The sequence below is a fragment of the Heloderma suspectum genome, chromosome 15, assembly GCF_057233095.1.
Source record: "Heloderma suspectum isolate Gila_16-S chromosome 15, 16-S_ref, whole genome shotgun sequence".
Taxonomy (NCBI): Eukaryota; Metazoa; Chordata; class Lepidosauria; order Squamata; family Helodermatidae; genus Heloderma; species Heloderma suspectum.
Window position 1 is genome coordinate 10,373,857 of NC_139472.1, and position 27,192 is coordinate 10,401,048.

At 47.6% G+C, this 27,192-nt stretch overlaps 1 protein-coding gene across 3 annotated transcripts in view; it reads left to right on the forward strand.

Moving 5' to 3' along the window:
* MIB2 (MIB E3 ubiquitin protein ligase 2) overlaps positions 1-27,192 on the forward strand; it is a 90,466-nt gene that overhangs the window by 28,607 nt on the left and 34,667 nt on the right. For 2 of the 3 annotated variants that reach the window (XM_084822023.1, XM_084822024.1), the window contains 2 exons: positions 8,453-8,774; positions 13,884-14,055. In XM_084822023.1, the coding sequence (XP_084678149.1) occupies positions 8,528-8,774; positions 13,884-14,055 (419 nt within the window). In that variant the 5' untranslated portion in view covers positions 8,453-8,527. Of the gene's footprint in view, positions 1-8,452; positions 8,775-11,488; positions 11,639-13,883; positions 14,056-27,192 lie in introns of all 3 variants that reach the window. The other variant, XM_084822025.1, reaches the window with a different exon arrangement.

The window sequence follows — 27,192 nt, forward strand, 5'->3', positions numbered from 1 at the left end:
ATAAATCCATACGTTTTATGGGTTTGGACACATAACAACAACCCATGGTTTGAACAAGCCAGAGTTCACAAAGCAACAACAAACCATGAGTTCTGTTTGTGGTTTGTGGCTGAAGAACAAACCATGGTTTGTTTGCGAGGACAGGTTCGGACACAGCGGCAACCCGGATTTCAGCAAACCACACCATGCCTTATCATTATGGCCAGATTCGGATGATCCGCGGGGGAAGCAATGAAGCATTGGTTCTTTCCCCCATGTGTGCCGGTCGCGCGATCAGGATCACCCTGATTACCTACACCATGTCGCAGGTTGCCATGTTGTCCAAACCCGGCGCGTTGGCATAGTGACTTCTCACTCACCCTACAACCCATGGCTTGCAGTAGGGGTTGTAGTGTGGGTGAAAAGTCACTACGCCTGCAGCTGGAACTGGGTTCGAATGACAGGACAACCCACGGTGCAGGTAATTAGGGTAATCCCAGTCACGCAACCAGCATGCACGGGGATGGGAGAAACAACCGATGCTGCATTGTTTCCCCCACTGATTGTCCGAACCTGGCCTATGTGTGAATCTGGACTTTGCGTCGCTCTCTAAGTGCAAACATGAGGCACACCTATTTTCTGTGAGGGGCAATAGTCTTATGCTCTCCCTTTAGCTGATTTAAATGTTACTCAATTGCTCAGACCTTACTAGAGAGAATGAGATGCTCGCACAAGCATTTATGGCTAGAACACCTGGTATGTAACTTTTCTTGAAAGAATCAGACGTGTGTAATAAAAGCAAGCAAAAGCAGCCCTAAATCTCTGTCCCTAAGCATTGCAACCATACTTCCATCCATACCTCTCAGGGTGGCCAACCTGTGAGTACATGCGTTGAAAGATGGGACTTGGAGAAGCGGGATGCATGTACACGACTTTGCCCCATTGGTTGCAGATGGAGACTTCTCAAAGTTTTCTCCTCTGAGGCCCTCTTTTCTTCTCTCTTGCTTCTACATCTATGCCCTTCTGGATGGCTTCCCAAAATGTTGACACCATCCCTAGCCCGGTGCAAGGCTGCTTCCGGCCACATGCAGTGAGGGAAGAAGAATGTGGGTGGCTGTTCTAGAGAGTTCCGCCAGCCGCTCATGCAATTCGCTGCTCCCTCCTGCTTTGCCGCCAGATGCAGGCGCCTCACCCTGCCTCATGGGTGGGCCGGCCCTGCACCTTACTGTGTCCGTGCATCAGTTGGCATCCTTGCGGTCTCTTCTGCTTTGGTCTGCACCCATCAGCTTATTACCAGCTTGCCTCGCCCCTTGTCCAGGCTCTGCTTATGCAATTTTCATGCTGTGATGACATCGTTTTAGTTCGTTGTTCCTGTCGCTTCTTTGTGCCCTTGGGGGTGCCTTGCTGATTCTGAATGTTCAGTATAGCCAGGGATCATACTGTGCAGATAAGCCCTAGAGCCATTCTTATTACCTCATGCTGGTCGTCCTTGCAAGAGTTCTTCCTTGTTTCCCAGCTTCTTTCCTGTTTCCCACCCTTTGTGGTTTGTTTTCAGCCATTTCACACTCACCCATCCCATTCATGCTCTAAAAACAAGCAAACGCTGCTGCATAACATCACTTGACGCAAGCTGTAGGCCTCAAGTCTAACAGGAATTGGTTATATGTGACTATAGCAAGTTGTAGTTGCTAGGCAACAGCCCGTCCCCTTCTTTGGATTGGTGGGGTTTGGACAGCTACATGTGGTCTTCCCAGAGGCATTTTGCTGGCTGCTGTTGGAAACAGGATGCTGGATTAGTCTGAACGCTAAGAGGGCCGGCCCTGCCATTAGGCAGAGTGAGGCAGCCGACTCAGGCGGCAAATGTGTCTGGCGGGGAGGCATGGATATGCAGCGAATTCTGCAGGATAGAGCTGTGTATGCCAAGTGGCTTGCCTTGTCTGCTCCCTGCCGCCACCCTCAGCTAGTCTTCCGGTACAGTGGAGGAGGCATAACTGGGCATAAAATTGAGAATAAAACTGCAAATATCATACTGCCTTCATACAAATCTGTGGTGCGACCGGACTTGTTCACCTCGAGGGGGATATTGTAGGATTGGGAAAAGTGTAGAAAAGGGCACCCCAAATTATCCAGGGGCTGGAGCAACTCCCCAAAGAGGAAAGGTTACAACATCTGGGACTGTTGAGCTTAGAAAAAGGTGAATGAAGGGAGACACGACAGAGGCTTACGCGATTATGCATGTCATGGAGAAAGCGGATAGGGAGAAGTTTTGATACTAGAACCTGGGGCCATCCCATAAAGCTGAATGGTGGGAGCTTCAGGATGGATAAAAGGAAGGACTTCACACAGCACATAGTTAGTCACAGTGTGGAATTTGCTACCACAGGATGTCGTGATGGCCACCAACTTGGATGGCTTTAAAAGGTGACTGGACAAATTCATGGAGGTGACAGCTATCAATGGCTACTAGTCCCGATGGCTGAATGCTACCTCCAGTATCAGAGGCAATATGCCTATGTACACCAGTTGCCGGGGAACATGGGCGGGAGGGTGCTGTTGCCCTCATGTCCTGCTGGTGGGTTTCCCGTGGGCAGCTGGTTGGCCACTGTGTGAACAGAATGCTGGACGAGATGGACCCTTGGTCTGATCCAGCAGGGCTCTTCTTATGTTCTTATGTAATAAGGTTTGAGGCAAATCGATGGTGCGACCACACTTCGAATACTGTGTATAGTTCTGGTCACCGCACCTCAAAAAAGGTGTTGTGGAGCTGGAAAAAGTGTAGAAAAGGGCAACTAAAATGATCAAGGGGCTGGAGTTACTCCCCTGTGAGGGAAGGTTACGACACCTGGGACTGTTGAGCTTATAAGAGCTGAGCAACGGCAGGCATGATAGAGGTGTACAGAATTAGGCATGGTGTGGAGAATGTGGAAAGGGAGACATTTTTCTCCCTCTCTCATCATAGTAGAATCCAGTGGGGTCATCCCATGCAGTTGATTGGTGGGAGATTCAGGACAGATACAAGGAAGGATTACATATAGCGCATAGTTGAACTATGGAATTCACTACCACAAGACGTAGTGATGGTCACCAATTTGGAGGGCGTTAGAAGGGGATTGGACTAATTCATGGAGGTGATGGCTATCAGCGGCTACTAGTCCTGATGGTGATAAGCTACTCCTGGTATCAGAGCCAGTTTGGCCGTGTGCATCAGTTGCTGGGGTATATGGGCAGAAGGGTGCCGTTATGCTCATGTCCTGCTTATGGACCACTGTGGGAACAGAATGCTGGACTCGATAGGTGTTTGGTCTGATCAAGCATGAATCTTCTTATGTTCTTATGCCCTGTCTCCACTACTGAAGTAAGATTCAACTGCCAGTATTCAACTGCCAGTATTCAACTGCCAGTATTCAACTGCCTTAAGCACATAGATTTCAAATGTTGTGATGGTTGAAATGTATGAACCTATCTGTACACTACGATTGTCAAGTGCCTCCTCTGAGGGGGGTTCAGGGGATGGCACATGGAATAGGGCCTTTTTGGTGTTGGCCCTCCAGTTCAGCTGGCTTCTATATGTGGAATTTAGGGCAGGGGTGGGGGGACATCTTGTCTTTTGCCTCAGGCAGCAAAATGACTCTGGCCAGACCGGTGGCCTGAGCCATCACCAGAGCTCTTCTTTACGTTATGTTCTTATGTTGCTAAGCAACTGCAAAGTCCATCTTCCGCTGCAAATTAACTGCACCTTACCCATGGCCGTGTCTTGATCCCGCCACATCTGGTATTGGTGGGGGAGGATACGTTTCTGTGTGCCGTTTCAGCAGAAGGGAGAAGCGATGTTCTTAAACTCCAGCAAAGGAATAATTTCTTAACCATGAGAGGACTTTGCCTAAGGAGCAAGAGGCCTAAGGATGCTGTGGAATCCCCTTTCCTGGTGACTCTCAAGAAAAGGTCAGCGGGAGGCGAAACATGGAGACGAAACAAAGCGTTCTCCCCGGCTTTTATTCTGAGACTGTTGCTGTCCAATTTCATTTCATTAATTTCATTTCTTATATTTGTATACTGCTGCATAGTCGAAGCTCTCTGGGCAGTTCACAAAAATTAAAAACCGTTAAAAATGCATTCTACAAAGTGCAAAACCATTTACATAAAAACATTTAAACAGAAAGCACACACCCAGACAACATATATCTAAAAATGTTTTTTTAAAAAACAAACAAACAATCAAGCAAGGATAATCCAAGACCTGATTAAAAACTCATTATGGGCTGCCAAATGCCTGAGAGAAGAGGGCAGTTTCAACCTAGCGCTGAAAAGATAACAATGTTGGTGCCAGGCAGGCCTCATCAGGGAGAGCATTCCGTAATTGGGGGCCACCACCAAGAAGGCTCTCTTCCTTGTTGCCACCTTCCGAGCCTCCCTCGGAGGAGGCACTTGGAGGAGGGAATAAGATGTTGAATGTAGTGTATGGGGCAGTTCATGCCAGGATTGGTGCTCCATCAGGTATTGTGATCCCGAGCCGTGTAAGGCTTTATAGGTCAAAACCAGCACCTTGAATCGGGCTCGGAAATAATCATATATTCTCCAAATGCACAAATATGTGTTGAATATTCACCAAATTATATGTAGGTTTTGAAATCCTACTGTCTATCGTGTTGGTACTCGACTTCGGTATCTTATTTCAGCATTTGATCTCTGAGACTTGACCGTGGTTTTGATAGCGGACCAGGTGTTGTTGTTGTTTTTATAACTGACATGCAGTCGTGGCTAGTATTTGCAAGGGGAACGGGCAGGGAGCTCAGACTCCTAAGTCCGAGGTTGGAGCGCTGTCTCTGACCTCGGAACCAGGAATCCAGACTATCCTATGGCCCCCGAGATGCTGTCTAAGGGCCGTAGGATTGCTGTCCAGGAAAGCCAATAAAGAACAAAAACAGCAGCTATGCTGGAAGTGTTTACTCACAAGTAAGCAGTGCTGTATTCAGTAGGGCTTACCCCTTAGTAACCTCATTTTGGGTTGTGGTCTCAAACACATAGATTTTAAATGTTGTGATGGACGAAAGGTATGAACCTACCTGTACACTACGATCGTCAGGTGCCTCCTCTGAGGGAGGTTTGGGGGATGGCACAAGGAATAGGGCCTTTTTGGTGTTGGCCCCCCCAGTACGGTCTGCCTGGCAGGACAATATTGTCATCCTTTTGGCACCAGGTTAAGACTTTCCTCTACTCCCAAGCATTTGACAGCATAGGATAAGGCTTTTAATGGGTCCTGGGATTCTTGTTGTTGATTGTTTAATTTTTGTAATATATTTTCATATGTTCATGGTTTTATATTATGTTACTGTATTGTATTTTTAGGGTTTTAATCTTTGTAAACCCCCTAGAGAGCTTTGGCTCTTGGGCATTATAGAAACATAAGAAAGGAATGAACTGAAAGGAACGGACACTTGAATCTCGATGTCAACGCTGGAAACTTTGTCAAGCGTTGAATATAAATACAGTAGCAACTTTGACCTTTTCCCATCTATTTTTAACACAACTGGGTCCTTCAGCCAAGGGACTTCCGTGGCGTCCGCCCACGGTTTCTAATTTATGACCCTCCTGCCTGCGTTCTGTACGCCATTCATCACAGCCCAGCCTCAGCTTGTACAGCGTCGCTGACGGAAGGTTTGAAACGCCTGCTTGTCTCCTTTCCCTAATGCAAGTAGGGCAAGAAGCATTTGCTGTCTCCCGTGGAAATATTTTTAGTTTTGTATCTAATTTTAGACCTTTTAATCAGAAGGGGGAGTGGGACTCTTCTCTGAAATATATGTAATTTCTCCATACGTTTCTTTGTGTTGCAACTTCATGGTGGACGTGTGTGGTGGTGGTGGTGCTGGTATGCCACTTAACAGGCGAGGCCAAAGCTAGTGGGAGCCAGACCAAAGCTGAAAGTGGATGGGGCCACCCCTTTCTCCCTCTCTCTGCAACCCCCTTCTCTCTCTCCCCCACCCCTTCTCTCTCTCTCCCCACCCCTTCTCTCTCTCTCCCCACCCCTTCTCTCTCTCTGCCACCCCTTCTCTCTCTCTGCCATCCCCCCTCTCTCGCTCTCTTGCTCTCTACCACCCCTTCTCTCTCTGCCAACCCCTTCTCTCTCTCTGTGCTATCCCTTCTCTCTCTGCCACCGCTTCTCTCTCTCTCTCTCTCTCTCTCTCTCTCTCTCTCTGCCACCCCTTCTCTCTCTGTCTCTCTCTTTTCTCCCTGCCCAGCAGACAGGGGGAACAGACAAATTTCTCTTACTAAAGGTCTAAAAGCTTTTTAAAAACAGCAGTCCCCAAAGCCTAGGTTCCTTAAGAAAAGCACTCTGTGGCCAGTCGAAAACTCTGACCCAGGAAGCCCCAGAAAGCTGCAAGTGCTTCTGTAGTTCTGTGTACGAGCTAAAAGAAAAAAGAAAAATCTTCTAGACCTTACACTTGTGACAGCCTGCTTGGGAAGCATGTGTGTGATAACCCTTCAGATCTCTTCCTCCTTGTGGGAGCTTTCCTTTGTAGTCCAACAGCCACGCCTTGTCCTGGGTTCCACAGCGTGCCTATTTATTTACGGTATTTTGTCAGCGGGGCAGGGGAGGTTGATGAGAATCCTAATGAGCTGATGCAATCTGCGAAGTAAGTCTGGTGCCATTTTAACTGGCGGTCCGTATACCCAGGCCCTGCCAGCCCAAGAATGCCTGGTGTTGGCATTTGGTCTGCTAGTTTCTCTCGGTGCTGGAGTGTGCAGGCTTCCGTGTCCGACTGAATTCTGGTCTTCCAACATACTCTGCCTCTTCCACCGGTTCTTCCTTGTGGCCCCTTGAATTCCAGCTGTGCTCCTCACCTTTCATTGCCTATTTGCCTGGCACATCTGCTCTAGCAGCATATTATTCCTGAAGTCCTAGAAAGCGTGCCGCGCGTGTGTGTGTGTGTTTTGGTCCACCCACTCAAATGAGCGTTCACTTCTCCTGCTCGTCATCGACTTTCTGTTCTCGGAAACGCTCTCTGAGCAGTTCGATCCTCAGGGAAGGAATCGGAAGTTGAACGGCCAACGGCAAACAGCCAACCTGTGGTGTGGTCCTGCTGGCTGGGGCAGACGGGAACTGGGGTCCAACAGCATCTGGAGGGCCACAGTTTCCTTGCCCCCGATCTACGCAAACCTGCTCAGAGCTAGAGCAGGTAGACCAGCAGACGAGAAGCTTATTGAGAAAGGGGGCATTTTTTAAATTCGGAACTGCAACGTGCAAGTACAGGATTCTAGGTATCTTTGCAGCTCAATGATCGTCTTTATGTGCAGTGTCAGCTCCAATTTTGGAGACCCCTGGGCAAGACACCCTCAGTGAGCCCTCCATCTCACCACCATTGTCACCAGCAGCTCTGCCTCCGCCTCGCTCCCACTCGCTTGCTTGGGAGGCAGAGAGCCAGGGGGCAAGGAGGCCGTGGCATCCTCTCCTCCTCCTTCTCACCACCTCCGTTGTCTGGGCCAGAGCGAGACCCAGGTGAAGAAGCAGGTTGAAATGGTGTCAGTGGGCCCCTGCAGGGGTGAAGGCCCTTGGCAGGCGCCCCACCATGCCTACTCTTGACGTCAGCCCTGTTTATGTGTATTGATTACCTCTCTTTTTTTTCTTCCTTTCCTTCATTTCTTCATAGAATCTGGATCAAAGTTGACGAGGGTCGTCATATTGTGGAAACGTAAAGGATGATACCATATAACACTGCTTCGTGTTATATAGTAGTTTATATAACTACTTCGTGTTATATAAATGTTGAAAAAACTGATTAGAAAAATGCAGTGGTCAGTTTAAAAAAGAAGAGCAGATAAAAACCTAAAACAAGCCTTAAACGGTTTGGGACCAAGTTATCTGAAGGGCTGCCTTCACCTGTATCACCTTGCCCGCGCGTTAAGATCAGAAAGAGAGTCCCTTCTCCTTTGCCCACCCGTGAGAGCAGTCAGATGGGTGACCACAGGTGAGAGGGCCTTCTCTGCAGTGGCCCCACACCTTTGGAACAAGTTGCCATCAGAGATCCGCCATGCTCTGTTATTGCAGACCTTTAAGAAGGCCTTGAAAACATATTATTTTACCTTGGCCTTCTCTTGATATGACTGCTATTTTTGCTGGTACTGCTGTTAACATTGTTGCTGGTTTTACTGTTGGCTTTTATTGTTGTTTTTATGTTTTTATAGCTTTAGCCCAAGGACGTCTTGAACTACAAGAAAATAAATATTGTGGTTTTAAGCTTTCAGGTTTTATGTTGTTTTATGCAGCACTCTGTGGTTTTCATTTTTGTGAGCTGCCCAGAGAGCTTTGGCTGTTGGGGGTATAGAAATGAAATAAATGAATAAGCTCCCAGCATTTCTGCCCACTGGCCATGCTGTCTGGGGCAGATGGGAGTAGAAGACTAAGACATCTGGAGGGCGACCCTCTCGCCCTAATTCCAGCCTGCTTCTCAAGTTGGGCTCATTGCATTTCCTGTAGGTTTCGTCGATGCGTTGCCCCCGGGGCCCTGAGTCTGCCCGCCGGCACGCTCACTGAGGTGGCCTGCACACCCCGATGGACTTGGACCCCCACGCAAGCATGCAGGTTGGAATGCGGGTGGTCCGTGGGGTGGATTGGAAGTGGAGCAACCAAGACAGCGGCGAAGGGAACGTCGGGACGGTGGTGGAAATCGGCAGACAGGGCAGCCCGACAACCCCAGATAGGACCGTGGTGGTCCAGTGGGACCAAGGGACCCGCACCAACTATCGGACCGGCTTCCAAGGAGCACATGACCTTCTTCTGTATGATAATGCGCAAATAGGTAGGTGTGTGTGCGTTTTTCCTGTGGCACATGCACAAACTGTTAGCAATCGCTCCCCAGTAAGCAGACGTCACATGGAAAACAACCTTGCGCTACCTCAGACCCTTGGTCCGTCTAGCTTGTTATTGTCTATCCCTGAGGTGCAGGACCTCTTTCAGCCACTTATACCACAAGATGTGGTGCTGGTCACCAACTTGGATGGCTTTAAAAGGGGGTTAGACAAATTCCTGGAGGAGAAGGCTATCACTTTACCTATGTACACCAGTTGCTGGGGAACATGGCCGGGAGGTTGTGACTGCAGCAGCACCAGACAGGCCGCTCAACAAGATCGGCCTCGGATGGCCTTCTCTCTGCTCCATCAGCCAGGACAGCTAGGCTGGTGAGGACGAGGGAGAGGGCCTTCTCTGTGGTGGCCCCCACTCTGTGGAACTCCCTCCCTAGGGAACTCCGCCATGCCCCCTCTTTAATGTGCTTCCACTACACATTAAAGACGTGGTTGTTCAGGCAGGCATTTGGGGTAGGTTAGGGTATTTTTAAAAATATGATGTTTCAGTGTAAAATGTTATTGTTTTCAAACTGTTTGTGTTGCTGTACATCGCCGAGAGTGGCCGAGTGACCAGCCAGATGGGCAATTAAGAAATGTAAGAAATCAATCAATAAAAATAAATTCATGTCCTGCTTGTGGGTTGGGCACTGTGTGAACAGAATGCTGGACTAGATGGACCCTTGATCTGATCCAGCAGGGCTCTTCTTATTTTCTTATACCAGCCCGAGTGCCAAATTCAGTTAGGGAAAAGCTCTCGGGGGCCACATTCCAGTGGTGGGCGGGGACAAAGGCAGAGGGGGCATGACCAAGGGCAAAGGGGGCGGGGTCAAAATGCCAGCATATTTTAGTTTAAAGCTCCTGTTGCCAATAACAAAACATCAGGAGAAGCGTCTCAACTTTTTAGAGTGGGGAAAACTGCACAAAAGCCAGGAGACCGCCAAACGAGCAGTGTTAGAGGAAAGGGGGTGTGGCCAGAGGAGGGGCGTGGCCCTTGGGGACCACAGGAGGATTAAAACGCTGGGCCTGTCTTTGTGTACCTGTGGTCTACACTAACGGGAAGCGGCCCTTTTTTCAGCCGTACCTGGCAAGGCTGAGCACAGAACCAGAGGCCTTTTTGCATGCCAAACAGGTGCTCTGTGACTGATCTACAGTAGTAATTTGTTATTCCTTAGTTACATCCCCAGGAAGAGTTCTGCTCTCCTTGTCTTTTTCCTGGGGGAAATGAAATAATTGGTTTGCTGGCTTCTTCAGTCATGCAAGGAGCAGAGGGAAGCGGAAGGCAACAGGGAATAGAATCCTGGCTACAGGTCTGTGTGGCCAGTTTTCAAAAAGGGTCTCTCGTGGCTGCGGAAAATGCAGAGAGCGGCAACGAAAATGGGGTGACTTCACCAGGACTCCGACCTCGATATCCTTTTGACGCAGGGGGAGGCCCTTTTTTACTTGTATGCTAGCAAGCATTGTGCCCACCCCATCTGGGTGCAGCTGCACCGGCAGGCACCCCCAGGCATGGTGTACCCCTGTATCCCCTGGGGGAGGGCTCTGTCCACTCTGTTCCCTGAGGTGGGCTGCCCCACAGCACAGGGGAGGGGGAGGGCCTATAACTCTATCTTTCGGCCCACTCATCTCCCCGGGCTTCAAACTACATGGACTAGAAAGTGATGTGCGGGTTAGGGACATCTGTCCTTAGTGGGTGAAGATGTCACTGCAGGCATCAACCACATGGGCACATCTTATCTTACCTTAGAAATGCAATTCAAAGTTGGGAGTTAGTTGGTCATCCCTCTTTGACTGCCTTCCCATTGACCAGAAACATACTTCATTGGAAAGCTTCTGGCGCTCAGATTCCACAAATAACCATGGTTTTTACTATAATTCAAAGTCGAGAGTTTATTTATGTCCATAACCTTTTTTTTTTTTTAAGTATTAGGCTGTCTTCTATAACAACATGCTATAAAGTTTTTTTTAATATAAAAAAAACTCAAATGGAATTAAACAAACTCAATTCATTGCAAATTGGAGCAAAATGAAATATGAACACAAAAAAAGTCTCTGTCCACCTGTATAAACACAGGTGCAGGCCCAAGTATAATGATATGCCAATAACATAGATCTGTGAACAAATCACGAACGGATTAAGAGACACCTACAGTTAAAAGTAACCCAGTCAAAGTTTAGTTATTGCTCAGAAAGGAAGTCTCCAGCTGTTAAATTTAACAAAATAACATTTAAAAGTCTCTGTATACCTTTAGTGAAGTTAAACCTTTCGTTAGATCCTTTGGGACATAGTTAGAACCTGGGGGTAAGCTGCTAAAATGTTGTTTTAAAATGCTGTTTTAATGTTTTAATATAATTTTAATTATATTGTTGTTTAATTTTAACTTTTGTATATTTTCATATGTTTTAATTGTATATGTTTTAATTTTTGTAAGCTGCCTTGTGTCCCAGTACTGGGAAAAAGGCAGGGAATAATAATAACAACAACAACAACAACAACAACTTGTTTAAAATAATGTAAATCAGTTAGTGTGCTTAAAACCCCCCAAAGTGCACACCTCTAGGGCCCCCTTAGTATGCACGCAGAGTTTCAGGTGTCTTAAGTTTCACGGCCTTGGTGCTATGGGATGGACCAACAGATGGATGGACAGACACACATACTTCTTTATTATAGATTATAACATCTCAGTGTCGTAAGTGTGGAGTGTTCCTTTGAAAAGTTCATCACAGCCAGACGTGCCCTTTCCCAGGATGCTCCATTCTATTCCCTCTTCCCCTGAGTTTTCCTCTTGTGTGTGGCTGATACCGTTTCGCATTACCTGAGGTTCGTACATAGGATTATAAAGGTGTTTGTAACAGATGTGTTATCCCAGTTGGCTCTGAGTTTTTAATCCTGCTTTAACATCTGTTTCTTGTTTTGCTGGTTTTTACCTTACCTGGTGAGCCGTGCAATCCTCTGTGCGTCTGCTCAGTCCCAGGTAAGTGTATTATCAGGCGTGCTCAACCTCACACCCACCTGGGGTTTCAGTGCAGCAGTACAGATTTCCACCATGGCCACGCCACCTTTTCCAGTGGTTTAGTGGTTTTTGCGCAGGTTTCCCCATTCTAAATGGTTGACATGCCTCTCCTAAGGCTTAGTTATTGAGAGCCAGTGTAGTGTAGTGGTGAAAGTGACGGGCTAGGAACCGGGAGATCCGGGTTCTAGTCCCCACTTGGCCATGGCAGCTCACTGGGTGACTTTGGGCCAGTCATAGACTCTCAGCCCAACCCACCTCGCAGGGTTGTTGTTGTGAGGATAAAACGGAGAGGAGGAGGATAATGTAAGCCGCCTTGGGTTCCTTGCAAGAGGAAGAAAGGCGGGATATAAATGCAATAAATAAATAAATAATTGTCAATAAGGGTGCAATCCTACGCATGTTTAGACAGGGAAAAAAAGTCCTACAATTCCCTGGCTTGAGAATGCTGGGAGTTGTAGGACTTTTTTCTGTCTAAACATGCATAGGATTGTGCCCTAAGAGTTTTAAGTTAAAATATGCTGGTATTTGGGGGGCCCACCCACTTTGGCCTTCAGCCCCTGAGAGTTTCTCCAAACTGGAACTCAGCTCTTGATTCGACACCCCTTGGATCACAGCATTAATTTAAATAAAGGGATTATCCACATGTCGGAACAGAATCCCAATAAGGAAAAGGGTGAAGTGTTTAGGGGGCTTTTTCTAGTTAGGGGGAAAGTAGACAACCAAAGCGGGGACAAGTCACGGTTTATAAACCTACAAACGGTGTTGAGAGAGAGAAACTCTTCTCTCCTTCTCATCTTTCCCTTTATTTCCGATGCTCGGGTGGTGAGTGCTGTTACTTACGTAGCCAAAACAGCTGCACCCACATACAAGAAGGACGTATCGGTCGGCTGGAGGAACTCAAAATTTTGCAGAAGTTCAAAAATACTTTCAGGGAAAAACCCTGAGGGGGGTGGAAAGCCCCAAAAGAGCCCATTGAGGACTGAATGCTTGAAGAGGATATTGCCTACATGCCTCGCTTATGGGCTTCTTGGAGGGACCTGGTTGCCCACTGCAGGAATTGGGATATTGGATTAGATAGATCAGGGGTGTGGAACCCCTTTTAGCCCAAATTTCAGCCAAATTCCTTCAATGAGAAGATTTCAGGGGCTGCGTTCCAGGGCTTGGTGAGGCCAAAAGCAGAGGGGCCTCAGGGCCAAATTACCAAAGAAACTAGCATATTTGAGCTTAAATTGGTTACTGACAGCCACTAAGCCTTAGGAGAGGCATTTCAAACTTTAAGAGTGGGAAAAACCACACAAAACCCCCAAACGATTGGCAGCTCTCACTCTAAGAGCCAGTGTGGCCTAGTGGTAGTGTTGGACTGGGTCTCGGGAGGTCCGGGTTCTAGTCCCCACTCCGCCATGAAGGGGACTGGGGGCCAGTCACTGGCTCTCAGCCTTGCCTACCTCACAGGGTTGTTGTGAGGATAAAAAGGAGAGGAGGAGAACCATGTAAGCTGCCTTGGGTTCCTTGCAAGAGGAAAAACAAGCATAAAGACATCAGAAGAGCCTTGCTGGATCAGACCAAGGGTCCATTTAGTCCAACATTCTGCTAACACAGTGGCCGACCAGCTACCCGCAGGAAACCCACAAGCAGGACATGAGTGCAACAGCACCCTCCTGCCCATGTTCCCCAGCCACTGGTGTACATAGGCATCCTGCCTGTGATATTGGACGTAGCACATAGCCATCAGGACTAGTAGCTTTGGTAACCTTCCTCTCCAGGAATTTGTCTAACCCCCTTTCAAAGCCATCCAGATTGGTGGCCTTCACTCCATCTTGTGACAGCAAATCCCATAGTTTGACTAGACAAGGTGGGATATAAATGTAATAATAAATATTAATAAAGGAGGTGGGACTGGGTGAAGAGGCATCGTCTTCTGGGGAACCTGGGAGGGCCGAATTTGGCCCCCGAGTCTGAGCTTCTGCACCCCTGAGACAGATAGACCCAACTTGGGCTTCTCTCGTGCTTCTGCCACTGATGACGATTCTCATGTGTTTTTATCCCGGATAGGTGTCCGCCACCCCAACATCATCTGCGACTGTTGCAAGAAACACGGGATCCGCGGGATGCGCTGGAAGTGCAAGATCTGTTTCGATTACGACTTGTGCATGCAGTGCTACATGAACAACAAACACGACCTCTCCCACGCCTTTGAGCGCTATGAAACCGCCCACTCGCGGCCGTAAGTCCACTCGCTCATTCACGGTCGGCCAGCAAATGGGATTTCCGTTTTTCTTTTGTGTGTGGACGTGTGCAGATGCGTCCATGCCCTGTCTCACGTTTGTAGAGCCCAATCCTAGGCACATTTTTCCTAGGAAGTAAGTGCGGGCATGGGATCACGTCCTTGGTCTGTGTGCTCCTGGAGAGCTGGGAGCACTGCTTGGCATTTCTCGTAGAAGGGCTGCTGAGCTATTCGCGCATCTCTTTGAAATTAGCAGGGATGCTCCATGGTTGCATGTTTTTATCCCTCTCCTTATTTATTTATTTAACAGTATTTAGGAAAACAGTATTTACAAAGAACTTTGTAAGCAGCATGTGAAACAATACAGTATAACATCGTAACGGAATACGGTATATTATTGCTGTGTACGGAAGGCAAGATTTGCTTTTGGGGAATGTTTGTTGGGGAAAGGATGTTTTCAGTAGGGGCCAAAAACAAAGAAGGGTTGGCGCCTGTCTAATTTGCAGAGGCAGGGAGTTCCAGAGAGAGGAGCTACAATATTCAAGGCCCTGTTTTGAGCCATCATGGTGTCAGGAGGTTGCCCCTGCTGCCGTCTGAAATCCTCAGGTAGCCAGGATCAACACGCAGACAATAGGGCTCTTTTCCAAGGCTTTATTCCCATTCAGCCTAATGACGCTTACAGATGCTAATTGCTTGATCCTATGAGTGAGACTTAAAGAGAGCTGCCTACTCGGGGGTTCTAGCCTTAGGAATCAGTTGATCTCCGTTTGGAGGGGAAGGCGGGAAACCTCTGTACTTATGGGCTAGGAGGAGAGAGTCCACCCCTTTCCCGTGGGGCATCGGGGTGCCACTGTTGCCGTCGCACCAAGTGGGCTGAGCACCGCCTCTCAGCGCCCGCCATCTCGCACTTGCGGGTGTGCCGGCGCCTAGCATCCAGAAATTGCTGCTGTGCCTCCCTCTCCCTGCCAGGGTCTCTCAGGAATGTGTACCGGGAGGGGCTCTCCCCCTGGCTGCTCCACTGAAGCGCGCACGGGTTCCTCTCCCACGGTTTTTAACTCTTCTTCAGAATCAGAACTGCTTTGGGGCTCTCTGGGCTCCGATCCAACCCTGACAACCCAGACTTGGACTGGGCAGACACCTTCAAATAGAGGACTTCCTTCTGTGAAGCGGGACGCATGAGCCCCCCAGATCCTGTGGGGTTGCATATACACACAGGAATGCCCACTCCTGTTCAGGGTTGAGGAGGCCCTCAGCGGCACTCCACCCACTTCGGCCACCATCTTCATTTTCCCCAAACGCGATGCCCTGGGTGTTCTGTAGCTCCGGGGCGGCTCTACCATTAGGCAGAGTGAAGCAGTTGCCTCAGGCGGCGGATGGTGGGCGGCTGTTCCCCTCTGTTGGACAGAACAGCGTGTCCCACGTGGCCCGCCCTTCACTCCCTAAACTAGCCTGGTGATGTGGAAGATGTCCTGTCACCAGCATAAGACTGAGCTGCCAGTCCAGTTGGCATCTGTGGGTAGAAGGGGGGCATGGAGGAGGCAGGAGGAAACGCCGTCATTTCCTTCGCCTCAGGCAGCAGAACATCTTAGGCCAAGCCTGTGTAGTTCCATGGAACTGGGGTTAAAAGCAACATGGCAGCATCACCGTTAGCAGCGGGTCCAGGCAGCTGCCTGAAGCTGCCATTTCCAGGGTCACGGCTACCCTTTCACAAGCAGTTTCAATCGTGCCGATGGTGGGGGAGCCTGTGTCGGCACAAGCAGTTGCACACGCTTCTAGGGTGGCTGCCAGCTGTATGAACAGTTCACCACAGAACACAACTTGCGTTGTTCCCCCCACCCCCATGCTTAATCCCCGATGAAAGGAAGGCGTCACTTTCGCTCTAGAGAACGGGAGCTTCCTCCAGGTCAGGACAAATAAAAGGGGTTGGGGTGTGGGGGGAGATTTTCCGGCGAGCTTTCACCCGAGAAGGTGGTGATGGTAACTAGGTTACCTATCCTGCACGCGCTTTCTATTCCCCCCACCCCCAAATGTTGTACCATTAATTGCTGCTGGTGGCACCGTGTGAGGCCCTCGGTGGAGAAAGGAACTTGAGGGTGGCTAATAGCGGCTTTTGAAGCTTTCTGCGTGGGGCAGAACAACCCGAGATTTCCGTGGGGATGGGATGAAGGGATTTGGGGAGTTTTCTGCATGGTTGAAAGGTCCTTCAAAAAGCAGGCGTGCGTTGAGTTTGTAGAGGTTTTAGTGTTCATTTGCCTGCAGTCTGATGGTCTTTATTTCCTGGGAAGCCACTGTCTTGATCCCTGTTGGGAATGCCGTGCTAACATTTTTAAAAATTACTTAGTTTTATTACCACATTTATATCCCATTCTTTTTCCCTCCTCAAGGAACCCAAGGTACATAATCCTCCCCCTCTCCCTTTTATCCTCACAACAACAACCCTGTGAGGTAGGCTGGGCTGAGAGTCTGTGACTGGCCCAAAGTCACCCCGTGAGCTTCATGATCTCCCGACTCCCAGTCCAACACTTTAACCACTACACCACACTGGCTCTCAGTGATGTCCTGTACTCAGTGATGCCCTGTTGGGAATGTCGTGCTAACATTTTTTAAATTACTTAATTTTATTATTACATTTATATCCCATCCTTTTTCACTCCTCAAGGAACCCAAGGCGGCGTACATGATCCTCCTCCTCTCCCTTTTATCCTCACAACAACCCTGTGGGGTGGGTTGGGCTGAGAGTCTGTGACTGGCCCAAAGTCACCCCATGAGCTTCATGGCTGAGTGGGGACTAGAACCCAGATCTCCCGCGTCCCAGTCCCAACACTTTAGCCACTATACCACACTGGCTCTTTGTGTGTTTGAAAACATAGGAAGCATCCTTATAGCAGGTCACCCTATTTATCTGTCTAGTCCAGTGTTGTTTTCTTTCATGCCGATCTGGCTGAGGTCTTTCTTTTCACCTCCTACTTTATTTGTTTTAACTGAAGATGCCCAGGATAATAAGCCTAGTTCTTATGTAGTTATGTATTTATTTGCTATTCTTTATAACCCACCTTTCAGGATACAAATCCTTCCAAAGTGGCTTACAAGTAACATAAGAATGTAAGAAAAGCTCCGCTGGATCAGACCATGGGTCCATCTAGTCCAGCATTTTGTTCACACAGTGGCCAACCAGCTGCCCGCAGGAAACCCACAAGCAGGACAGGAGTGCAACAGCACCCTCCCACCCATGTTCCCCAGCAACTGGTGTGCAGAGGCTCACTGCCTCTGGTACTGGAGGTAGCACATAGCCATCAGGACTAGTAGCCATTGATAGCCTTCTCCTCCAGGAATTTGTCCAACCCCCTTTTAAAGCCATCCAAATGGGTGGCCATCACTACACCCTGTGGTAGTGAATTCCATAGTTTAACTCTGCCCTGTGTGAAGACGTCCTTCCTTTTATCTGTCCTGAATTTCCCACCAGTCAGCTTCATAGGATGACCCCGGGTTCTAGTATTTTGAGAGTGGGAGAAAAACATCAGCCATCATAAATAAAACCACAAAAATGTGACCCTGAGTGCATCTGATCCTGTCTGATCTTGGAAGTTAAGCAGAGTCGAGCTGGTTAATACCTGGGAATACCGGGTGTTGTATTTATCATTACAGTTCTGTACCGCCCATTAGGTGAAGCTCTCTGGGTGGTTTACAAAACAAAAGGCCTGTCCGGACAATCCCAACAGAAAAAGAAGCCACTGTGGCTTCTCCCTTGGCCCCCACGCAACCTCCATTTGCATAATCCCCTGTGATGCAACATGAATCATCGTCCAAACCCATGATGCGGTGGGGGTAACTTCATACCCACCCTACAACCTCTGTTGCATGTTGTGGGTTGTAGAGTGCCATGCACCGGGTTCAAACAGCACGCCAACCCATGCTACGTCGTGGGGGATTATGCAAGTAAGGCAGGGAGAGAAGCCACAATGCTTTCTTTTCCTGTCACGATGGTCTGAGCCCTGTCAAAGCCTAAAACCATGAAGTACAATAACACAGGAAAACATAATACTGGAAAACATCAGTTTAAAACAGAATAGAACCAAAAGTAGGAACCAAGATAAAAGTCTGCAGCAGGGCAAGGATCTGAAAGCCCGCTGACACCAAAAACTGAAGTTCTTCCTAAGAACGTTTAACAGCAGTTTTCCCATGTTCCCTGCAGCAAACAGTCAGTTCTATTTTGCAGCAATTTGGACCCCAAAAAGTCCATTCTTGGCATGGCCTTTTATCTTTTTGTTTCGTTTTTAAAGCCTGTGTAATGCGGCACGTTCTCAGTGGCTGAACGCCAGTGACTGATAGGTTCCTGACAAGAAGTAGACATTTGATTTTAACATTTCTTAGGGCCAAGCGCGACATGATGTGATGTCTTTGCGTTTAATGTGCAGCTTTTCCAAAATGCAAATTGTATCATTTGGGGGGGGGGGGTGCCATTGCACCAGTAGGGGATTTCCCCTCCAAAACAAATGCCAGCTTCAGAAGAAGAATTTTCCTCAGCATGCTAGCAGGGAAGAAAGCATTAAATTCCTCTCCATGCCGGCTCCGATCTCATTACCAGCCTGCCCCCACCCCCTAAATTAATGCATTTTTCTTAAAAAACACACACAACACCCTGCAAGTTAGCTGCAAAGACATCATTTAATGTCCCTTGTACGTGGGGCCTTAAGCCCCCAAGAAATCTCAAACAAACCTGATTTTCATTCTAAAGAGCCATTTCCTGCTGCTCTTTCTCTCCTCCTTTTCGCCAAATGGCTTCTTGAATGCAAAGGAGCCTTTCTTTTTAGTAGCGAGATCAATAACTGGGTTTCCGTCCCCTTTCCTTTCCGACCGATCTTTAGGCAAAGCGTAAAGTGTGTCCTTGGAAGGCCGCCGCCAGTTTTCCAGAGAGGATAAAAAGTTGTATTTATGCCAAAGGAGGCTTGCATCCAGATAATTCTGAAACTGGACACACACACCCTTCTCTCTCCTTTCCTGCCCCTTCTCCCTGAAGACCTCCAAGCGGAGCAGTGAATTTAACATTCTGCTGTGCAATTTTTAATCTCTCCTTCCTTTGGCTACCTGATATAGCCATCGTAGTCTCCATTAGCATTCATTCTCTCTCTCTCTCTCTCTCTCTCTCTCTCCACACACACACACACACTGGGGCAAATGGGAACTTGAAGTCTGCTGGCTGCCAGTTTGAGGGGGCCCAGGTCAAAGTGCACTCTGGTGCACCCCGTATAGATCCAGAAATTTCCCTTTTTTGTCGAGCATATCAGGGTCTTTTGTTTGTTCTGTTGGAACCAACCGTGAATCCGAGACACTGTGTGCAGGAGGGTCGAAATGTCTTGCAACAGGCTGCTCCAGTTTTCCGGTAAGAATCGCAGATTTACGGTTACGGAATCTTTATTATTTATTTCATTTCATTTCTATACCACCCAATAGCCGAAGCTCTCTGGGCGGTTCACAAAAATTAAAACCAAAGAGCACACAATAAAACAATATACACCGTCTTTGGTCCGTTGCAGTTTTCCCTACATATTGCATAAAAGGTAAAGGTAAAGGTGTCCCCAACCAGTCGTGTCCGACTCTAGGGTGTGGCGCTCATCTCCGTTTCTAAGCCGAAGAGCCAACGCTGTCCGAAGACGCTTCCATGGTCATGTGGCCGGCATGACTGAACACCGAGGTGCCCGGAACGCTGTTACCTTTCCCGCCGAGGCGGTACCTATTTATCTACTCGCAATTTCTTGTTTTCGAACTACTAGGTTGGCAGGAGCTGGGACTGAAGACGGGAGCTCACTCCGTCACGCGGCGCTCGGGTCTCGAACTGCTGTCCTGCCGACCTTCCGGTCTGCAGTTCAGCGTCTTAACCACTAAGCCACCGCGGCCCTCATACATATTGCATATGACAGCCATTTTTTTTTACATTCGATAACGATTGTCTAATGCATTACGTTTTGTTAGTAATGGTGCTTCTGCAAGGAGTGGTTTCTGGGAGGTAACTGCGGGTAATGCAGCGCGTTGATTTACAGCGGTATGATCCTGGGTTGCGAATATCTTATTTAAGTGCAGCTTTAACTAACAATTTACTCAGATTGGGTGATTTTCTGAATGCATTGAATCATAAGCACTGAAGTCCTGTCTTCAGCCATTAGGAGTCTTATTCAGCCAGCTCTCGGTCTTCTGAGATCATACCAGGCATCGCCCGCACACTTAAAGTATCTCTTTGCAGCCCATAAGGACTAGAATGTTGCTTAAAAAAAAAAAAAAGCAGGGTGGGAAAAAAGCAAAGATTCTTGGGGAAACAGAGCTTTGTGCCCGTTCTCACGATCTGCACCCGTGTGGCATCCTGGCAGATACACCCAGAGCATAATAACATGATTCCTAACAGCAGCAAGTAAAACTTCAAGTAAGGAAAATCCATTTATTTCTCAGCTTCTACATTTGTCGCCTATAACATAGGAGCAGGAATTGGTTGCCTTCAGCCAGGTGTTTCTGAGACGCTGTTGGACGGTTTTCAAATTTTGTATTAGAGATACTTAAAGTATCTCTTTGCAGCCCATAAGGACTAGAACCTTGCTTAAAAAAAAAAAAAAAGCAGGGTGGGAAAAAAGCAAAGATTCTTGGGGAAACAGAGCTTTGTGCCCGTTCTCACGATCTGCACCCGTGTGGCATCCTGGCAGATACACCCAGAGCATAATAACATGGTTCCTAACAGCAGCAAGTAAAACTTCAAGTAAGGAAAATCCATTTATTTCTCAGCTTCTACATTTGTCGCCTATAACATAGGAGCAGGAATTGGTTGCCTTCAGCCAGGTGTTTCTGAGACGCTGTTGGACGGTTTTCAAATTTTGTATTAGAATCCCTGATCTGTCACCATTCTGGTGTAGATTTGGACTCCTATGTGGTTCTTCCCAGTGTCTCATGGGGCACAGCCTGGTCAACATTTTGCTCTGGCACCGCCCTCTGAACTGCCATTCTGCATCTGGCTCTGCCCCCTCTTTGTCAGGGTGGACACTGCCCATAGAATCCCAGAGTAGTTCTGATTCTGAGGAAGAGCAGTTGCTTCTGGGAGAGGAGCACGCTCCTCTTTCCCAGGGCCCACAGCTGACGGAGATTCCTCCCACCAGCATTCCTAGATTAGATAGCAGTCCTGGGAGTGACCGAGCGCAGGAAGTAGACTTGGTGGACGCGCAACGCCGACGCAGATAGCGGCGCCAAATGGAGGGCGCAGAAAGGAGCCATAGTGCCCGGTTGGCGCGCAAACAACGGCTGCGCCCAGAGGATCCAAGGGAAAAGGGGAGGGACTCTCCCTAGTCCTTACGTTCAGGGGTCTGCCAGTGATTCCCTTTCAAACGGGGACCAACTGTTCCAACTTAGGGCATAGGTACTCTGCTGTTCAGATCTAGTTGCAAACAGTAGAGTTGTTAAGTTGTAAAAGAAGAATAAAGCTTTGAAAGGAATCCCTTTGTCTGTGTCTGGACTTAGCTACTGGATTAGACTGAGAGAGGCCTCCAAGGAGCCCTTGACACTCTTGAGGCACCATTTTGCACATGGCTCCAGTTGGTGGCCCTCGGGGGTCTAGTAAAAAAACAAAACAGATCCCACAAGCCTGAAGTCTGGCCACTCCTGTCCCCGCCTCAGAAAACGTAGCAGCTTGAAAGTTAGAAAAATGCTTTATTAAAGGGAAGAAAGGCAATCTCTCTCTCTCTTTTTGTACGGGTGGAATACTAATCACGCTCTTCCCGTGTGTGCCATTCTATCTCTCTAACAAGAGCCAAGAGCTACCCTGTTTCCCTAATTTTATAATAGGATTGTGGTTGGAGACCTGGGGAAGGAAAGGGAACAAAGCCCTTCCCAAACTTGGCGCTGGCCAGATGCGTCAGACTACAACTCCCATCATCCCAGGCCAGCGTGCCCCTGCTGGCTGGGGATGATGGGGGGTTCTAGTCCAACACATTTGGATGGCATCACATTCAGGGAAAACTGCTCCGTTGGGTGAATTGGCTCCATGGGACGGCCTTTGTTTGTTTTACACCCGTGTCCGCTCAGAGTCATCTGGCTTGCCGCTGTCAGAAACAGAGCAAACGGGACCTGCAAGGAGAAATTGCAGTGTATCTTCAACTGCTGGCGGGAGGGTTCGCCCCTCTTCCACAATCAGGCCGGAAAACTCAAGCGCCTGTTCCGTGCTCCCAAAAACGTCTTGCAGAAGACAACAGGGACGAATCCTGCCAGTTTGTGTCCCTAAGCAGCAAGCCCTTTAAGCTTTTGATACTTGCTGATGCCATCCCAAATGGGCGGAGAGGGGCACAGAAAATCCCGGTAAAAGTCAATTCTATTGATTTTTGCTGCAGTGTGCTTCTTTTTAGTCACCAGGTGGCAGTGCAGAGCGCTGCGCGGATGTGGCAAGGAGTCACTACCGACAGCGTCGGGCAGTTGCTATTATGTTCGCTGTCCCTTCCCATCCCTCTGCAAGGTGTCCATTAGGGGCTTTATTCATTTGTTTGTTGATTCATTTAAAGCACAATCGTATCCATGTTTAGATGGGGAAGAGGGTCCTACAACTCCCAGCTTTCTGGGAGTTGTCGGACTTTATTCTGTCTAAATGTGCATAGGATGGCACCCTTAGGCCTGTATCAGTCTGGCGCCTGCTTTTCAGTACCTCATAATGTGCTGATAACAAAGGTGAGATAAACACAATGAACAACATATTTTTTCCCTTTAGGGGGGCCATGCACAATGCAGTATTGGGCACCAGAGTTGACCTTCCGAAGTGTCTTCAGCTTTTATTCTTTTAAAGCAAGTTTCTAGCCCTGATTGGCTCCACCAAAACACACTGAAGGACGTGAGCAACATCTAGTGAATCTCTGTCATGTGCGAACACAACAACAAGTCTCCTGGTTGCTCAGAGCAATGAGCAAACCTGATCTGGACCCCCCCCCCTTTTAGGGGGGTCAAGGAGTGTCACATGACCAGCCCAGGCCTGTAAAGAGGCATCTTTGCTGGTTGAACTGATTATCTTGAAGTTGACCAGAGCTTGGTTTTGGTGCACAAACTGAATCCCCTGTGTGCCCTTCGGGTCCAGAGTTCAAGACTGGCTTTGGCCTGGAGCCCTCCTGACTGTTAATGAATTCAGATTAGAAGTAGAGGAGAAATTAATTCACTTCACATTTTAATGCCAGTTTACCTAATTTCGTACTTTCGAACCACCATGCGAACTGAAATTCAGTTTCTCCTTCGAAATTTGCATTTTGTCAAATTTTGCAGCAAAGCTCTCCAATCAAAAATGTGTATATTCAGGAAAATAATGTTGAACAATGCTTATTATTATTATTACCATCATTATCATTATAATTATTATTATTATTATTATTATTTACATTTATTTACCGCCTAACACCTGGTATAGCTCCTCTCTGGGTGGTTTTTGTTGTTGTTTATTCGGTCAGTCGCTTCCGACTCTTCATGACTTCATGGACCAGCCCACGCCAGAGCTTCCTGTTGGCCGTCGCCTCCCCCAGCTCCCCAAGGTCGAGTCCATCACCTCCAGAATATCATCCATCCATCTTGCCCTTGGTCGGCCCCTCTTCCTTTGGCCTTCCACGTTCCCTAGCATCAGCATCTTCTCCAGGGTATCCTGTCTTCTCATGATGTGGCCAAAGTACTTCAGTTTTGCCTTTCATATCATTCTCTCAAGTGAGCAGTCTGGCTTTATTTCCTGGAGTATGGACTGGTTTGATCTTCTTGCAGTCCAAGGCACTCTCAGAATTTTCCTCCAGCACCACAGTTCAAAAGCATCTATCTTCCTTCACTCAGCCTTCCTTATGGTCCAGCTCTCGCAGCCATAGGTTACTACGGGGAATACCATTGCTTTAACTATGCGGACCTTTGTTGTCCATGTGATGTCTCTGCTCTTAACTATTTTATCAAGATTTGTCATTGCTGTCTTCCCAAGAAGTAAACATCTTCTGATTTCAAAGATTGAAAACATTAAAAAATACAATATGCAGAAATAAAAAACCATTTACATATAAAAAAAAGCATGAACAGACAATATACACAAAAGAAACATATATCTAAAACAACTTGAAACAATCTCAAAAGCAAACGGCAATATTAGGGAAATTGCTTGCCAGAAAATGTGTATATTAGGCAAAAAATGGATACAAAATACATGTATGAGGAGAAACATTCACAAAAATGCTTTTCAATTTTTGTGGAGACTCTTTAAAAAAAATCTCAAAAGTTTGGGACAAAGCAAACTTAAGACTGGGGAAATTCGCAAAGCTCAAGATGACCCGAATGTAAGACTGGAAAAATTAGAAACTGAGAGAAGCCAAAACTGACAAGATTCATCCCTCTGTCGTTCAGATTAATATCCGTAACAAGCATTTATGCCAACAAGCCTGTTCAGAAGCACGGTACCAGGCGTGTTTCCTTCTGGGCCCAGTAACCAAGCCATAACCTTGAACTGAAGTATGTTTGTTATCTCCTTGGCAGCTTGCTGATTCTAAAGACGGAAGAATGAGGTTGGCCGATGATACCTGAGCCAAGTGCCTGCTGGATTTTAATCTAATTTTGAGTTGTTTTTAGGGATGGACGAAAGTCCCTTACCTGTTCTCGAAGCTTGCTTCGCGGTGGGGGGGAGGCGCTTCGGTTCTCCCCCCGAAGTTCAGGCAAGGGGGGGGGAGGCGCCCCGCCTCGCCCGGCCGAAATTCAGGCCGGGGGGGAGGCACCCCATCCCTCGCCGGCAAAATTCAGGCCGGGTAGAAGCGCCCCGTCTACCCGGCCACAAAAAAAAGTAAAAAAAAAACACCCCCCCCCCCCATGATAGGCTACGTAACGATTTACGTAGCCTATCATGGCTAGATTTCCAAAGTCAGCCGTGATAGGCTACGTAAATCTTTACGTAGACTACAGGGACCAAATAAGGAACGCAAATGGCGGTGCCCTATGGGGGCCGCCATTTGCGTACGCGCTTTTTTTTTTTTTTCAAAGTCACCTGTGATAGGCTACGTGACGATTAACGTAGCCTATCACGGCTGACTTTGGAGATCTAGCCGTGATAGGCTACGTTAATCGTTACGTAGCCTATCACGGGGTTGTTGGTTTTTTTTACTTTCCTTGTAATGGCGGCGGCGGCAGTTGTTGTTTTGCTTCCAAATACTGGATAACAACCAAGGCTATTAAGAGTGCTACAGAAGTATCCTGGGAATGCATTTAAGCGCTGCAATGTTGCCTCTAATAACAATGTTAATGAAGATGCTCGTTTTCAGATCAGTGCTGACCCAGAAATTCCAGCTCTATTAAATTTCTTGAGGGGCCTTTGCTGGTTGAGATTCAGGAGGAAATTGCTTTACACAAAACGACACTGGTCCTCCAGGACAGATCTGGTGCTGGGAACAGGCACGCCGGCAGCATCTTCCTTAAACTCTGAATTCTTCCGTGCCATCTGTTATCTGTTTGCGACAGTGGGCTGGAGAAAAGAAGAAAATTGGAGGATGAGGGATGGAAGTTAAAAGCCATCCCAAAATTGCAGTTGGCATTAAGCATGAGGATGGAAGTCTAGGTTTTAGGCACAGCTTCCTCTCGTAAATGTTTAGGGCTTTACACTTAGATGAATTGATTGTATTGTATAATTAGATGTTTTGGACTACAACTCCTCTACGCCCCAGCCAGTGTGGCCAATGGTTGGGGATCATGGGAGTTGTAGTCTAAAACAACTGGAGGGTGCCAGAGAGCCTACTCCTGGAACACCCCATCAGTGAGACTCTGTGTCTTCAATTCTTATGTATGGAGGCGTTTCCAAACCTTTGATAACTGAGGCAACTCCGTTTGGTTTTGTCTGAACGGTAGCTGGGAGACATACGTCGCTTCTACACCTAAGAAGGGATTATTTTGTTTTCTGTAACGGATTTCTATCCCACCTTTAGATGTTTATAAACCTTTTTGGAACAAAATTTAGTTTAGCCACCAGCTTCTGGGTGTTGGTGCCTTTCTTTCAAATGCAGAGTTGAATCTGCACGCTCAGGGTGGGTGAATCACTCTGTTTATCGTATGGCCGACGTTTGCTGTGTGGTCATCTGGGAAACTCCAGGAGGGCAGATTTGGCCTGCGAGCTTGAGGTTCAACACCTGTGCTGTACACACTTACCTAGGAGTAAGTCCCATTGAACTCAGCGGGACTGTTCAGTAGAGATCCATACGGTTGCACGGTAACAGCATGATCCAGACCAGGACCATGCTCAAGAAAAATGTACCCCCCACCCCACAGATGATGTGATTTCACATTCTTCCCTCTCCATTAAACAACTTGCTTGCCCCCCTCCAGCAAGGTGGAAGGACCGCCAATTCAGAAATGTAACCCAACCCGGTACATCACATTGTGGCTTCTCACAGGCTCAGGGCTAGTTGACCAGGTGAAGAGACAAGCCAAACAAACATACGACAGAACAACCTGAAGCTTTCGAGTGCCTGCTGTAGACTATTTAACTGCGTGTGCATATGTGTGTAAATGTGTACGTGTGGCGTGGTGTAGTGGCTAGAGTGCTGGACTGGGAGCCGGGAGGTCTGGGTTCTAGTCCCCACTCTGCCATGGAAGCTCACTGGGTGACTTTGGACCAGTCGCAGACTCTCAGCCCAACCTACCTCACAGGGTTGTTGTTGTGAGGATAAAACGGAGAGGAGGAGGATAATGTAAGCTGCCTTGGGCTCCTTGCAAGAGGAAAATATGTATAAACACACACACACACACAATTTTAATGTTAACACAGAAGACAGAAAGACACCCCCCCACATAAATAAAATCTACAAATAAAATGAGTATATTTTAATTATTATATAAATAAAATGAGTTTAAAAAGATTAAAAATTAAAATGAACTGAAATTTAACTATTGTTTTCTGTTAAGCTAACAGAAGTAAAAGATAAATACAGAGATTCCAAGGGAATAATAACTAACTATGCTGGGCTCATCCTTTAAAATAACCGTGTGGGCCGTGGGACCATATTTTTAGATACTCATTCTTTAATAATGCTCTGTAGATCATCTATATTATTTTTCTGCTTTATGCCAGTGGACTTCTGTGTTTGCTGCTTTTTAGAAGCATTTTAATCCTTCAGGTAATTTCTT